Consider the following 15,289-nt stretch of genomic DNA (forward strand, 5'->3'; position numbering starts at 1 on the left):
CTCTATAGGAGATACTCCATTCCCCAGATCAATGTGGTGACTCCCTTGGCTGCTGTGGATATAAGTCCCGGGGGGGAGCTCTCACCCGAAATTGTTCAAAGGCGGGGTAAAGCAGGATATTGGAAAATATCAGACTTCCTTATGGGGCCACAGATGGTAAAACTTAGGGGAAGTAAGACAGCGTATACAAGATGACTTGGTCCTCTCTGGCACATTTCCAATCGTTAATAAGGTTCTGTTGGATTTGGATTGAGGCCAGATTCTTAACAGAAGAGAGGTGGCATCTGCTCTAAACGAGGATGGGGCTTTAAAAAGGCCGGGGCAATGGAAAAGAAAGCTTTCAGTATGTAAAGGCCTTGAAATGACAAATAAGATGTGGAAGGAAGTCACTATATAACATTTAGTGTGTTAAGAGGAGCCAATTGGCAACGGATGCTTTTTTTCTCTAAATGGCTTTTATATAGAACCCCAGCTTTTTTTTTTTTTTTTATTTTATTGTGTAAGACTTTTATTTCACATTGTCACAGAGTTATTATACATTCACGTCGCCTACAACCAGATGTGGCCGGCACTTTTGTTTGGGTGGTAATGATCAGAACGCTGTACTTACACGGCCCATCAGCCGACAACCATAAGGTCCGGCGGCGTGTCAATGTTGTGACGTTCGAGTGTGCAATTTGACAGTGTGTTACGTTGTTACAATGACATTTATGGTCTTACATTTTTTTCATTAATGGTCAGCCTCCGTAACCTGGAGGAACAGTTCAATACAACCCCTAATAAACTTGAAGCACTGCATCACAGCATTCTCCCCCCTCCACCACTTCGTCGAGTAATCTCCCATTCTAACATTCGGTTAGTGTCAATTCAGCACAGTCTGCGATTCCCGGTTTGCCTCGATCGTTACCAGGTATTGTCTAAAGGGCGCCCAATAGTCTCTGGGGCGCGAGCCCGCAGGCAGCTCTTCCTCATACGTGGCTAGCGTGTCGCAGCAATATGCCAAGTCCTCTAGCCAGCTTTTCACCCTAGGTTTCAGTTTACTGTTCCAATGCAATGACACTCTCCTTTTCGCCATGAGCAGGGCAATGACGCACAATCTCCTCCTCTGCGCTTTTAGCTGCGGCACCAATCCTAATAGACACACCTTGGCCGTGCACGGCAGTGTCGCCCCCAGCATACCGTTAATGGCCTGGACCACCTGTACCCAGTACTGTGCTACCAAGTTGCAATGCCATGCTAAGTGCATAAAGTCAGCATCTTCCTGCCCACACCTCACGCAGTTGGAGTCATCCCTCAAGCCATATCTGTGCAACCTGTGGGGCGTGTGATACACTTGATGCAAGTATTTATAGTGGATGAGTCTTAGATTGCCATTCGGTGTCAGCATCCCCGTCAGTGCACAGGAAGTCTCCCATTCCACGTCTGTGAGGTTATCCCCCAGCGCAGCGCACCATCTGTCCCGGGCCCGCTCAGTGGTTCCTCCAATGTGTGCCTGCGCGCTGCTGTAGAGTCTGGAAACCAAGTGTGAGGTAGTGGGAGTGGTGAGAATTAGTTGCAGAGGGGCTAGTGTCTGTGGCTCGTCAGGGAATGTCGGGTAATATTCCTTCACCGCCCTTTGTAGTCTATAGTAGGTGAAGCTAAAGAGCAATGTCGGATTTTGAATATAGCTCAGCTCTTGGAGTGCGACAAACTTCCCGTCCTTGTATAGATCGCCCCACCTATCTATGCCAGCGTGTTTGAGCAGGTCCATACCCACTTGTTCTTGAGTGACAGACACGGCGGGATGGTGAGCTAGTGGAAGTGCTGGTGCGTAGATTGGCGTGCTGTGCGCTGTTCTACCTAGTAGTCTCCATGCTTCAATTGTGGCATTTACCGGATTTATAGCATGTGCGTGCAATCGTGGTCTGCTGTGGGGCAGAATGCTTGTCAGCGGGATCGGGTCTGCGTCACCTTTTTCCACCGCCACGTGTGTCAGGAAGGGTATCTCGTGGAACCAGTAGTGCGCGAATTGCGCCTGGGCGCAGAGATAATAGAGGTAAATATCTGGAACCTTGAACCCACCTTTTGCAAATGGCAGTGTCATAGTTTGTAAATCTATCCTGGCCTGTTCCCCCGCCCATATCAATGACAGCATGAGTGATTTTATTCTGCGCAACACCTCCGCGGGGGGTTTAATGGGTATATTGTTGAACAGGTACAGAAATTTTGGTAGCAGTACCATTTTCACTATAGCGAGTCTATCAGCCAAGGACAGCGGTAGCCCAACCCATCTTTTAATTTTGTCTTCCAGCGAGGATATGACGCGTCCGTAATTAGTGCGGATAACCAACTCCGGATCCCTGTGGAACCAAACTCCCAGATATTTAGTCGGCTCGTCCTGCCATTCCAGAGGATAGTCTAGTGCGGCAGGCTTAGTACCGTCAGTTAACGCCAGTATCATGGATTTGGACCAGTTAATTTGCAGCCCTGAATATTGGCCATATTTAATATATTCCCGCAGTAGTGCGTTGAGTTGTTGTTCAGGGTCTTTTACATAGAGAACCATGTCGTCAGCGTATAAAGATATGTGTATGGGCCGCGTTGGGAGCTGAATGGCCGACTGATGGTAGTGTTGCCTAATCTTACACGCCAATGGCTCGAGTACAAGGGCGAACAGCATTGGCGAGAGTGGACATCCCTGTCTGGTTCCGCGTTCTATGGTAATTGGGTCAGAGAGGTGTTTATTGATCCGGATTCGTGCTGTAAGATTCGTGTACAGCATGGTAATCCAGCCTGTAAACAATGGCGGGAAGCCCATTCGTATCAGTACTGCGTGGAGGAAAGGCCAGTCAATAGTGTCAAAAGCTTTGGCTGCGTCCAGTAGGACCGCCACCGCCTGTATGTCCGGGGCTAGGTAGTGTGCCAGTGCAAACAAGGTGCGGGTATTATGCGTGGTTGATCTGTCCGGGATGAACCCAGATTGGTCAGGCCTGATCAGCAGCGGCATGAGTGGCTTCAATCTGTCCGCCAGTAGACTCGCTAGTATTTTGGTGTCAACATTTATCAGCGAGAGGGGGCGATAGGAGTCGCATTGCTCCTCGTCCTTTCCTGGCTTCAAAACTGCAATTAGAAGCGCCTCTCGCATTGACGCCGGCAATATCTGCGCCTCGTGCGATGCTTCATAGAGTCTCACTAGATGGGGCGCGAGGATGTCTGCGTATGCTTTGTAAAATTCGACCACATAGCCGTCTGGCCCCGGGGCTTTGCCATTGGGGAGTCGTCTAATAGTGTCTACCACCTCCTGTGTTGTTAGAGGGCGCGCCAGGTATTCTCTGTGCCCGTCAGCCAGCCATGCCACTTCTATGTCCGCCATGTAGGCCATCAGGTCCTCTTGCGGTATGGTTGGTCTTGCTCCATATAGTGTCCCATACGTGCTCATGAACTCTCCCATGATAGACTGTATGTTGTGCGTGCGTTCACCAGTTGTTGTTTGTATTACCTCAACGTGTTGTGGCGCTCTGCCCCTACAGATTTTCTCGGCCAATGCCCTGCCAGGTCTACCTCCCTCTCCGTACCTTCTTGCAGTCGTCCGTTTGAAGATATATTTCAGTTCATCAACAGCAAAGTTGTGGTGTTCTGACAAGAGTTCCCTGATATTCCCCAACAGGGCAGCCTCCCCCGTTTGCGTGTATTGCTGTTCCAGCCCTTGTATCGCCTCCTCCCGCCTCTGTAGTTGGTGTCGTATGTCCCTCAGTATTCCCGAGGTTGTGCTAATGCATACGCCTCGGATAGTCGCTTTAAATGCTTCCCACAGGAGGCAAGGGCCCTCTGTAGTGGGCGAGTTAAGCTCGAAATAGTCTGTTATCGCTTTCAGGATTGTGTCCGCATATAGTGGATCTTTCAGGGCTTGTGCGTTAAATCTCCATACATATGGTGGCGGGACATAGTGGGGGATTTGTAGCTTTATGAGTACAGGGCTATGGTCTGACAATGTTCTGGGGAGGTGCCTGATGTCACTCACCCATGTTAATGTGTCCTGTGTGCCTAGCCAGAAGTCCAACCTGGACCAGCTGCTATTCGCCGCATTAATATGTGTCGCTAAGTGTTCCCCAGGGTGCGTTATCCTCCATAGGTCCACCAGTCGTAGGTCGGCCATTGCTTCTATCAGCATCGCTCTTGCCTTTACATGTGGTTCCAGGGTGTGCAGCGCTCTATCAAGCCCATCCTTAAGCGTGACGTTAAAGTCTCCTCCCCACAACACCTTGTCTGCATCTACATCAGCCAGCGTATGCCACAAGTTTTTGTAGAAGGTGGAGTCATCTATGTTAGGGCCATATGCATTTACTAACGCAATCCGTTGCTGTCTCACCTTCCCAACCACCACCACGTATCTGCCCTCCATGTCTTTGTGTGTGCCCGTGATCTGAAAGTGTGTTCCCTTCTTTATCAGAATACTAACGCCCCTTGAGTAGGTTGAGTAATTAGAACTAGTGATCGACTCTGCCCATCTACTCCCCAACTTTGAAGTGGTATTGGGCGCCATGTGCGTTTCTTGTAGGAAGGCTACATCCACATTATTCCTATCTAAGTATGCAAAAACGTGTCGTATCTTTTGTGGGTTCCCCAGCCCTCGTACGTTCCATGTGATAAAGTTCAGCGTATTATGACGGGTCATATCTGAGTGTCTGGTCGCTTGCTCTGCGCGTTAGTGTCAGGTAGAGCGTTCGCTATGGGGGCTCGCAGCTCTGGGCTGCACGTGTGCCATAGTCCGTCGACAGGGAGTGTATTCACATCAACAACATTGTAAGCAATGGATGAAGTCGCAATGCCTCTCAGATACAGTGCATAGATTCGAACATTCCCCAACTTCCCCTTCCACCCCCCACCCACTTCAGCACCCAAACTTTGCCAAAGCCATCCCCATAGAAATTTCAAAACAATTTCGGAACTTAAGTTGGGGTACACCCGCCTGGGGGTGTCACCTAGAGCACACGTCACCATCCACATAGTGGATGTGGACGGGTGCGGAGTTCAGTCGCATAAGTAAACAGTGTTTGCCCCTTACCCTCTCATCTCGTGGCGCTCTTAGATAAGCTCGCACTCCCTCCAGCCATAGTGCAATTATGGTCTGTCTAGTTCTAGGCAGTGTGGTCGAGTACTCCCACAGTGTCCCACCTGCGGAGAGCCCCACAGGAGTTCGGCGGTGCGAGCCCATCAGTTCAAGGGCCATGCATCCCAAGTATTGCCAGCCGCTGGTTATGTACATTCATCTAGCGTTCTGCAGCGTATTGTTTACTCACTGTTCAGCGTTCCTGCTAGCACTCATCGCGGCTAAAGGCGAGCGCCATCCGTTCGCCATATCATGAATACAATCCGTCGCACATCACCTGCAGTCAATGTAGAAACCCAACGGCTACCCCTCTCACTGTAGCTCGCTCTTATGGCCATCAGTCGTTGTCGCTCATTCTGTCTCCTTTTTCACGCTCTTTGCGGCGCTTGCCTAGATTTTTCACATAGTCTTGTGCAGCTTGTACCGACATGAGGATTACGGGTTTGCCGTCTGTTAGAATTTTAAGTTTCGCTGGGTAGAGCATCGCATACCCGACTCCCATGTCCCGGAGTTTCTGTTTGACTGAGGCAAATTCCTTCCGCGCCATTTGCACCGCCATGGTGTGGTCAGAGTAGAATTCCAGGGTGTTTCCCTGATAAGTGACTGTGCCTTTTTCTCGAGCGAGCCTAAGTATGGTATCTCTATCTCGGTAGTTGAGGACGCGGGCAATGATCATCCTGGGAGTAGCCCCCGGCTTTGGAGTGGGCGCCAGGGTGCGGTGTGCGCGCTCTATCAGGAAGACTTCTGAGAAGCTTTCCGCCCCAAATATATCCTTCAGCATTGCCTCCACATAGGACTCCATCTTGCCAGTGTTGGTCGTCTCTGGCAGGCCCGAAATGCGCACGTTATTGCGCCGGGACCTGGCTTCCTGATCTTCCACCTTCGCTTTCAGGTTTTCCAGTGTCTTCGCCATGGTTCCGCACGCTTTCGTAGTGTCCCTGGAGAGATCCTCGACCGTTGAGATCCGTTGTTCCGCCTCCACCAATCGTTCCTCGTGGTTCTCCAGTTTAGCCGTCATGGCGTCCACTCTCAGGACGACGGTGTCCATCTTGGTGTTGACCTCCTGCAGGCTCTGTTGGATTGCACGCAGCATCGATTCCATGTTGGCACTGCCTTCCAGTTCCTGATCTCCTTCTGCGTTTGCGGCAGTCACAGTTTTTTGCGTGTGTTTTCTGGTCTCAAAGGGTAGTTTTGATTGATTTTTATCCGGTTTCCCCATGCCGCTGGAAGTCACTGGTGGACTACTGAGGCGCTGCGTCGGGCTGGCCGCGATCTGGGGCACGGTTGTGGTTCGCTTACGCCTTGTTGGGTTGCCTTGCACCCCTACCGTCGCAGGTTTATTCATCGGGCCACTTCCAATTCATGCTGCCATCTGAAGTTGCGTCTATGATTGTCGCGGTGTCCTGGCGCCTTAGATGGATACCGTGTCACGCCTGGCATGGGTCCGTCGTGCCTATACTTCGCCTTTTGTGTCAGCGTCACCTCTTCCGGTGGGTGCATGCACCGGCTGTCTTGCGTGGAGCTGTGTTTCACAGACCTCAATTTGCGCCGAGGGGCTGAGCGCCAGAGCTGGGTTTCTGCCCCGCCGTCTTGCCACCTTCCCTGCAGTGCGTATCGCGCTGATGCGTGTGTTGTAGTGCTCGCCTCTCACTGGAACAGGTGGGTGCCTCACCACCTGTCCGCCCTCCAGCCGTCTCCTCTCATCTGTCCCGCACACACAAGCGTCTCTGCCAGTCTCTCAGGCACTTACTCAGGATCACAGCAGGCTCGCAGCTCCGTTCGCGGGTCTTTTGCTTGTGCGTGTCACCGTGGCCGCCATTTTGTCGGTCGTGGAACGCATCACCTCCGCCGGTCCGGCACTCCGAGCTGGGGTCACTTCTGCCGTCGGCCCAGGCAGCGCGGTGTCTCCGCTGCAGCGGTGAGTCGGTATCGCCGCTCACAGTATGTGTTTGGGTCCGCTAGGTCCTGTACGACTCGGTGCCCCGAGACTCGGTCGCCGCCATCTTGGCTCGCCGTGCAGCATCGTTTCAGTATTTGCCATTTTCCTCCCGTTAGGACTCCATCTGTCCACTGCAGGTTTCGGTAGCTTAACACCACTACCTTCCGATTGCCAATTCTCCGTTTTCCGCAGGTGGAGATACAGCTTTGGGGGTATTGGGCCGTTTATCCCGCACCCGTCCGGCGGAGCTGGCTTAAGCACCAGCCATCCCGCAGTGCGCCTTCTAGCGCCCCCTAGAACCCCAGCTTTTTTAACATATATTAGCCCGGCCCTCCCGGGTAACTATCCCCAATGTATATGGCATTTCCCGGCAAACTGGACACATGTTATCCTCCACTTTGCAGCTATACAGTGATTTTGGATTGAAATATTTTAGCACTTTGCAAGTGTATGAAGGGTCAATCTGGCTCCAACTATTTGGCTGAGAGTCCTGGGCTATGACCCAGCATTGGGCCAGTCCAATAGGGGGGTAAGATGTGTATATATCGCAACAGCTGTAGCTCGATCTCTTTTACTTCAAAATTGGCGAACTAAGATAATTCTCTCAATGAAGGATTGGCTACAAAAAATGAGACGAGTAAGAAACAGTGAACAGATGTATCTAATATGAACTCGGGGAGTTAGTAAGCTTCAGAAACTCTGGGGACAATATTTCCTATCTGAAGACGTAGAAGCGGTTTGAAAGAGACTGATTTAACTGCCCTAGGTCTACTTCCTCATCCTATTGTAGGCACTACATGAGCTATTCTCCCTCTTTTTGTCTGGTTTTAAGTCAACTGCATTTACAGATTTAGAGCTTTTTTTTTAGCATTTCCTGCTATAATGAAATTCTTTCAATGTAAGATGTTGTACCCGATGTACTTATTCTGTTTTCATAATATGAAATTATATATTTGTGGGGGGGGGGTTTTGGGCTGGAGGGGCCGAGAATTGGGGCAAACGGTAATGTAATTTGGTGACAGTGTCGCAGTTAGTTGTCCTTGTTCTATTGCACATGCTTATCATTTGGGGTTGGGATGAATATGCAAAGCTTGTCCCCTCCCTTGTAGAGGGGTGAAGCGTGTTAACTCCTGTTCCCTAATCGGAAGGCACACCTGGGCGCTTGTAACCTGTCCACGAACTAATTACATGTACTGTCATAGATGTAAAAACACCCGTGAATAATTGAAGAGCTATTTTGATTGTAAAAATGTGCCTATTGTATTGTTGAATTTACAAATAACAATAAACAGATTTAACAAAAAAAAATGAAATTATATATTTGTATTGAAGGCTCATGTCTCATTTATGATGAACCTTTACTGAAACTTATACCGATGATACTGCAATACCTGGACACTAATAAATATTATTTTTAGAAAAAATCTTATGTTCATCCTTTCCCTCAACGCAACTTAGGGGAAAGTATGTCTTTATATGGAGGTTGTGGGAGAATCTAAAATGTATCCGTTAAAAAAAAAAAAGAAATACGGTTCATGGTTTCTGAAGATTTTTCTTTGAAATTAAATGTAATAAATGTGCTGCTGGGATTTGCTATTAAAATTGACACATAATAATCGGCTGCTATGTCAGCCAGATTGTTTCAGCAAAAGGTCACACTACCGCTACCAAAAAAATGTTTTGTGGAAGTTGGGGGATGAGCTATTTTTCCATCTCTAGTATCACTTGGGATTTCAAAAGAGTACCACATATGGGGAATAAAACATCAGGGGGCTGAAAGCAAAATTGTGAGTCATGTCTTTTGATTTCCTCTGCAATTATTGTCATTTTGTACCTTTCTCAGTAACTTATCGTGGCACCTGAGCAGCTCGAAGAACAGTTCCAGCAACACTGTTGGATTTATCAGATTCTTGTTTCTCAACAGGATCAGAGCTTTGCAAAAAGTCTGTTAAAAGAGAAAACAATAGTATTTGTTTTGCATAGTGCACTTAATTAACAAGGTATCAGTGGAAGTCACATGCAACAAGTGAACAGAAAGTCAAACATTAATTGCTAAAAGGAGATTATGAAAAAGAAAGGGTAGGAAATTCAGAAAAGGGGGGTGGACACAAGACATACCAACAGTAAATGAACAGAGCTATAAATGTTATCGCTTTTGATGTGTCTGAAAAACATAAGACTTTGGACAAAAATACAAAAATTCTAAACTAGGCTACTGAAAATTAGCATGCTGTGCTAGAAACAACAGCATACAGATCATATAAGTTAGAACACACTGTTCAACTCATCCCTCAGATAAACCAAACAATCATGCCTAGACAGATACTACTATTGTTAAACATAACACACACATGGACCCCTGAGCCATACAATATCTTACTTCTGGAGACCTACCTTGCAGAACACTATTACAGAGCTCACATTTAATGACAAATTGGTTTACTGCGAGTTTATTTTTAATGCCAAATTGAATTTTATGTTTGCCAACAAAACATCACAGGACAAATGTTTCTTTAAAGCTAGCATGCCCCAGAAAGAGTGTTGGTGGGCTGAATAATGAAGACAACCAAGCAAAGGCTAATGTGGCTTCCAAGCAAAACAAATATAAAGTGTATTATGAAAATAGGAAGCCAGCTTGCAGTATGAAAGGAAATGTAAACCGGGTCAATATTCTGAAACCGTCAACGTTTTTTTTGGGCCTGCAGAGTAGTGGAGGTTTTGTCTCTGGTTGCTTGGTTTGCCAGAAGAGTCTATGGGAGCAAAAGCTGGGCGCTTTGTCTAGGTGTAGATGAGTGAAAAGGTACAGTAGACACTAGAAGAGCTAATAAATTCATTAAAATCTAGAGAAAGTAAAGATTCTGGTATTGAAGAGTTTGTTGACACTCAGTACGCTAGTTCTGATTCTACTACTAAAGTTTCTGATTAAATTACAAAAACATTAAACCATTTTAATCGATGTGACAATGGCCAACTTAGCAAGTCGGAAGATAATTCAAAGGTGAATTGGGTGTTATTTTCATTGTGTGCTATTTTTTATTTTTTATTTACTTGTCCCCACTTTCTCAGAATAATAACTGTTGTGCTGTATTCCCTTGAGGTCACGTTCTAACATACACATTCAACTGTTCAACTTTGATGTTGCAGTACAGTAGGTTTTGCAGATGCCCTGGAAAGACCCCTGTTAGTCCCGTCAGTCTTAGGGTGGTCTTTCCCCAAACCTTTTGCCGTCTCTCCTTCCGTTTTGCTGGATTTGTTTTTTGTTGGCCTTAAGTCTCCATGCACTTTACCACTACTAACCAGTGCTAAAATGCTTGTGCAAACTCCCCAAACATGCCAATACTGTGTTACACACGATTGGCATACTTAGTTTACTTGAAAGTCCTTACTTAAGTGGTATACCATATATCCAGAGCCGGTTAATTAAAGCCTACCAGTGGGCCTGCAGCACTTCTTGTGCTACCCACTAAAGTAGCCCCACAAAACATGTCTCAGCCTGTGTGCAGTTTTAATTTGCAATGCGTCCTGGCAAAACAAATCCCTTGTCAGGCCTAAAATTCCCTTTTTTATACATGCAAGTCATCCCTATGGTAGGCCCTAATCAGGCCATAAGTTTGACATGTACTTTAAAGTTTTACATGTCTTGAAGTGGAATACCCTTAAATCCATTTTTTCTACTGGGAGGCCACAGGAGGAAATATCATGTTAGGTGTCTAAGGAAATGTAATTTAAAATCCTCTTCAATGGTAAAGTCGGATTGTAACTCACAATTCTCAAAAGGACACTTTTAGAAATTTTGGAAATGTAATGTGCAGCCAGAGAGTGCTACTGAAATGTGCCTCACACAAACGTGGGCCGATTAATATGAAGAAGTGTTTTTTAAATGCATTTAAAAAAAATATAAAGTGGAAAGAAAACTCATAAAAAGATTAGGAATATTAAATTACTTGATCTTATGAAAAAGTGTTGCCTGAATAATTTCAGCTAGGGAACATTGCATGTTTTTTACGTTTAGAAAGTAGGCATTCTCTTCTTCTAACCATTTGGTTCCTGAGGCTGTTTTCCGAGTCATCTGACTAGATGTAGTTGTCAGATGGCCTTCCTTTCCCTCCCAGACAGCCACATAATAGAGGGACTGGGTGTTGGCAGGATGGACCATCTTGGCGGGACGAGTGGTGAAGCGGTGCACAGCACCACGTGCAGTTCAAAGAAGCTGCCTTAGGCTAACACATAAGAACTTCACTCTAGCCTTTTGTGTCCCCAGACATCCTAGGACCACAGCAGGGAGGGAGGAAAACACTACAAGTTTCTTCCACTTCACAGCTGATACCAGTTATAATATTAGGACCCTCATATCACCTCTTCAGTTAACTTCTGAACCTATGGAGGACTCTGAACACGTTTTGCCAAATAGTGATCTGAGAACCAAGAGGAGACCAGGATTTACCTGCTCACTGATTCACCCTAGGTGCAAAGCCGGTTGGGCCGACTAAGCAGTAGTTCCTGCTACGCTCTTCTCCACAGCAGCAAATCCTCTTAGCGGCTCCTCTCTGAAAGAGTATCCGGCCTCCTGGAGCCCTCGTTGGCTACAGCCTGCAGCTTTGTCACGCTGGATATTTTTGACTACCAAAAAAAACTACGTCCGAATGTAGAAATCTTCACTGCAACTTCATCCAAAGACTCCCTAGACAATGATGCCTCGACTTCAGACACCGCCAGCCTCCTTTATTTGCTGAACCATATCATCTCCGAGATTTTGCTACAAAAATTGTTTCAAGTCGGAAGGTAAGCCGAGACCAGACCCAATCCTCTTCATGGGCTTCTCCATCGCAGTCAGTCATAACTTTCAACTTTGCCCCAGTCTTGCATGCCTATGTCTGAAGTTGGCACTTTGAAAAATTGTGCCTAAAACATCACTTTAAACTAAACTACCAGCAAAAGAGAAAAGGCAGCCGATTACAGAAGGCCATCTACTTAACACTGTGACAGATCATTTGCTTCTAACAAAAAGTCACTGTGGCTGAGGAGCAGAGCAAATGAAATGTGACAACGCAACTAAAATGGGAATATATCATTGTGCTGATCTATTAAGGTGATCTTACCTTTTGATACAAATTATAGAAAATGCTCATTCGAAAATCCTACTGGATTAGACTGGGAGAACGTGGACTGAAACACTAAGAAAGTAGCCGTCTTTTCTCCATATTTCACAAAAAAAAGACACCTTGTCCTGCACTTCAAAGACGGGTTAGCCTATTCTGACTCACATTTACCCCCACATCACCGACATCTGACCTGCTAGAAAAGATTATGCTAAAAACTGGGAGTGAGATTGATAATTTAGCCCAATAATTTACATTCTGGATATTTCAGGTAATGTATGAAAAGTCGTGGGAATCCAGATTCTGAAGCAATGGCCTGATCCCTCTTCCCTCCCCTCACCAATATATAAACAAGCAAAATTACAGAGTATATGGTCCTACGCAGCAGAAATACCTGAGCTACAGAAGGGGTGAAACAGCAATCACTGTCCATGTTTTATGCTTCAGGCAATTACACGTGTAGGGTCTCAGCAACCTACTTACCATACGAAGATCAACATCCAACAGAGTGTGATTATTGGAAAGGAGGTCCCTCAGTTGCTGTGGGAAGTCAGCAAGGTGGTCTGGATAACACTTGGCAACCTGTGAAAATATACTTTTTTTTAAAAAAAACAAGTCACATGCTTATTTGATTAAATGTATTATAATTAGCTGGCAATCCCAAACATCATATCTGCCATGGACAGATCTATTATCCAAAGAAGTTACTGTAATTAATTGCCAATAATATTCAACTAGCTACATGTAACTGTCATGCATTTTATACCCTATAACACCTGTAATTCAGTGTCAAAATTGATGCAGAATTTTAGTATGGAGCTGTGCTGAAATGCTTTTTAAAGTCAATTACAGCTTCAAAATGCTGATGCCTAAATTATTTAGTTACAAGCTTTCGTAATAACACTCACTTCTTTAGACAAGCTTCAATAAAGGTTTTAAGAGCTACTATCTATTAAATGTAGATAAGGATGTGTAACATCTTACCTGTGCCATAAACATAACTAGCTCTGCAAGGTCCTTATTTGATTTATCTGGCTGCAATTTGAAGATCTCAATATGAGACTGAAAATGGTGGTACTGTTGGAGAAACTAGAGAAAGCAAGACCGCTTTAAATTCATTTTTCAACTACTGTAATAAAACACACAAAAACATGCACAACTACATACAAAGACAATCTGTCAAGGTGTACATTTAGAACAAAAATATTTGGTGAGTTCAGACTGAAAACACCATTACATCAAGAGACACAAGGCATGAATGACCACAAACAAGAACAACCAAATCTGCTTGAGAGTAAAGGTTTCAATGCAGTTACTGCATATATACATAGGGTCGGATAGGGCAGATACATGGTAGTGGGAAGAATATACGAATTCAGTGTTGGAATGTGCGGTGGCTGCAGTGACTAGCCGTCAAAAGCTATTTTCACAGTAAAGGGCTGTATCTGTCCTATGAGAGAAACTAAGGTTCAGAATAAAATGCAATTTCTGCTAACTCTGGTTTGAGATAAGTGGTCAGCATTTTTAAACCACCTTTTCTAATATGTATTAAAAATCTAATTCACTAGTGGAGTCAGATTTCTGATAGATATTGAGGAAAGGAACTTTTAAATACCTAGACCTTGTCTGCCTGAATCTCAAGTAGATGAATTAGCATTGACATGCCAGTAGCTCCCCTTAATGAGATTTTAAAAGTATTACCAGAGCTGAAACGAAAGTGAAGTCCTTTTCACACAAGACCTGGGCATGAGGTATGTGATTCCTCTCAGCTTAGGAGGGGCAGCTGTGGAGGGTTCAGGTACTAAATGAACTTAAAAGGGACCAGGGTCAAGCCTGTCCATTCACAGTTAAGAGTAATGTGAGACCCGGGGAAGAAAAGCCTTTGCTCTCTGGGGCAAATAGTGCCAGCTGGGCACCAGTCCAGTGGAAGGGGGAGCTTTTCTCAGAAACCAGTTAGGTGGGCTTAGGAGAAGATGTATGCGTATTTTATTAAATGCACCCCTTTCTGGGACACCAGAAACCTCAGGGGAGAGAAGAGTGAGGACGTGCTGTGTTTTAATTAAATCAGAGCCCTGTGGGATAGTCTGCAGTAAAGCAAACATGATGTGCTGCAGAAGTGAGAAAGGTTGCCATTAGGATGTTTTTCTTATTTGTTAGGGAATGTCCAGAAATTAACTTCACCCACTGGCTCATTAATCCTTCAAAAGCGGCACCTCATGCATAGCTCAACAGAAAATGTCTGGATCTGTGTAAAAACAGAAAGGACTGGGCCTGCTATCTGTGACCTTTGTAGAGGCTTGAGGGGCTGGACCTGCTCCCATTTGTAGCCAAGGCTGAAAGGTGGACTCCAGGTGTCAATTGGCTGACCTATTGCGTTGCTACCCAGGCACAACATGCTGCAAATGGCCTTTTTTCTGAAGTGACTGGTTACAACTGGTCCTGCTTTTGGCATCTACTGGAATGAGTCCTGGTCCCAACTTTCAATCTCTGAGGTCCTCGGAAGAGACCAAGAGGACCTGCTCCTGAAAGTCTGAAAAATTGGGACTTCCAAGGTCCGGAGGTTTAGCGAGACCTTGAGGTAAAGGTGTTCAATTTTGAGAGGACTTCATTGGATACTGTTTCCAGGCTTGCACCGCTGGATGATTTTAAGCTCCAAAAAGAGTCTACATTTAAAGATAGAAATCTTGCCCCAACAAAGGGATAAAAGGATTCCGCCAGATAAACGGTCATTAGTAGCCACAAAATTTGAATTTTCCCACCAAAACCATCTGCTTCCAACTGCTGCCCGACTTCGAGAGGACTTATTCAGATACAGCCTGCAACCTTGTCCTGCTGGCGGATTTCATCTTCCATTTTAGAGCTGAAATCAGAAAGTAAAATCTTTGATCGGGGCAAACTGCTTTGTGTACCCAACCACCAAGCCACTGCTGTCGACCTGAAATTGTACCTAGGTCGCAATCTAAAGTAAACAGTGACATCTAATTGGCACTTTACTTTCTCTTGCCACTATTTTCTCTAAAACATTCCAAATACATATTAGTGGTTGCCTCTATTGGGGTTTCACCATTTTGGTTTCATTTTAAGGTCGAGCTTTCGAGACCAGTTGAATATACTTATTTGTGGGCTCACAGCCCGCCCACTGCTTTTCATTTGTTTGTTTCA

General features: G+C 45.7%; 1 protein-coding gene across 1 annotated transcript in view; it reads right to left on the bottom strand.

Moving 5' to 3' along the window:
• SDAD1 (SDA1 domain containing 1) overlaps positions 1 to 15,289 on the bottom strand; it is a 202,501-nt gene that overhangs the window by 166,765 nt on the left and 20,447 nt on the right. The window contains exons 2-4 of the mRNA XM_078676393.1: positions 13,112 to 13,216; positions 12,611 to 12,709; positions 8,863 to 8,973 (exon numbers count right to left, since the gene is read on the bottom strand). Coding sequence (XP_078532519.1) covers positions 8,863 to 8,973; positions 12,611 to 12,709; positions 13,112 to 13,216 — 315 coding nt within the window. The remainder of the gene's footprint in view (positions 1 to 8,862; positions 8,974 to 12,610; positions 12,710 to 13,111; positions 13,217 to 15,289) is intronic.

This window comes from Lissotriton helveticus, chromosome 2_1 (genome assembly GCF_964261635.1).
Source record: "Lissotriton helveticus chromosome 2_1, aLisHel1.1, whole genome shotgun sequence".
NCBI lineage: Eukaryota > Metazoa > Chordata > Amphibia > Caudata > Salamandridae > Lissotriton > Lissotriton helveticus.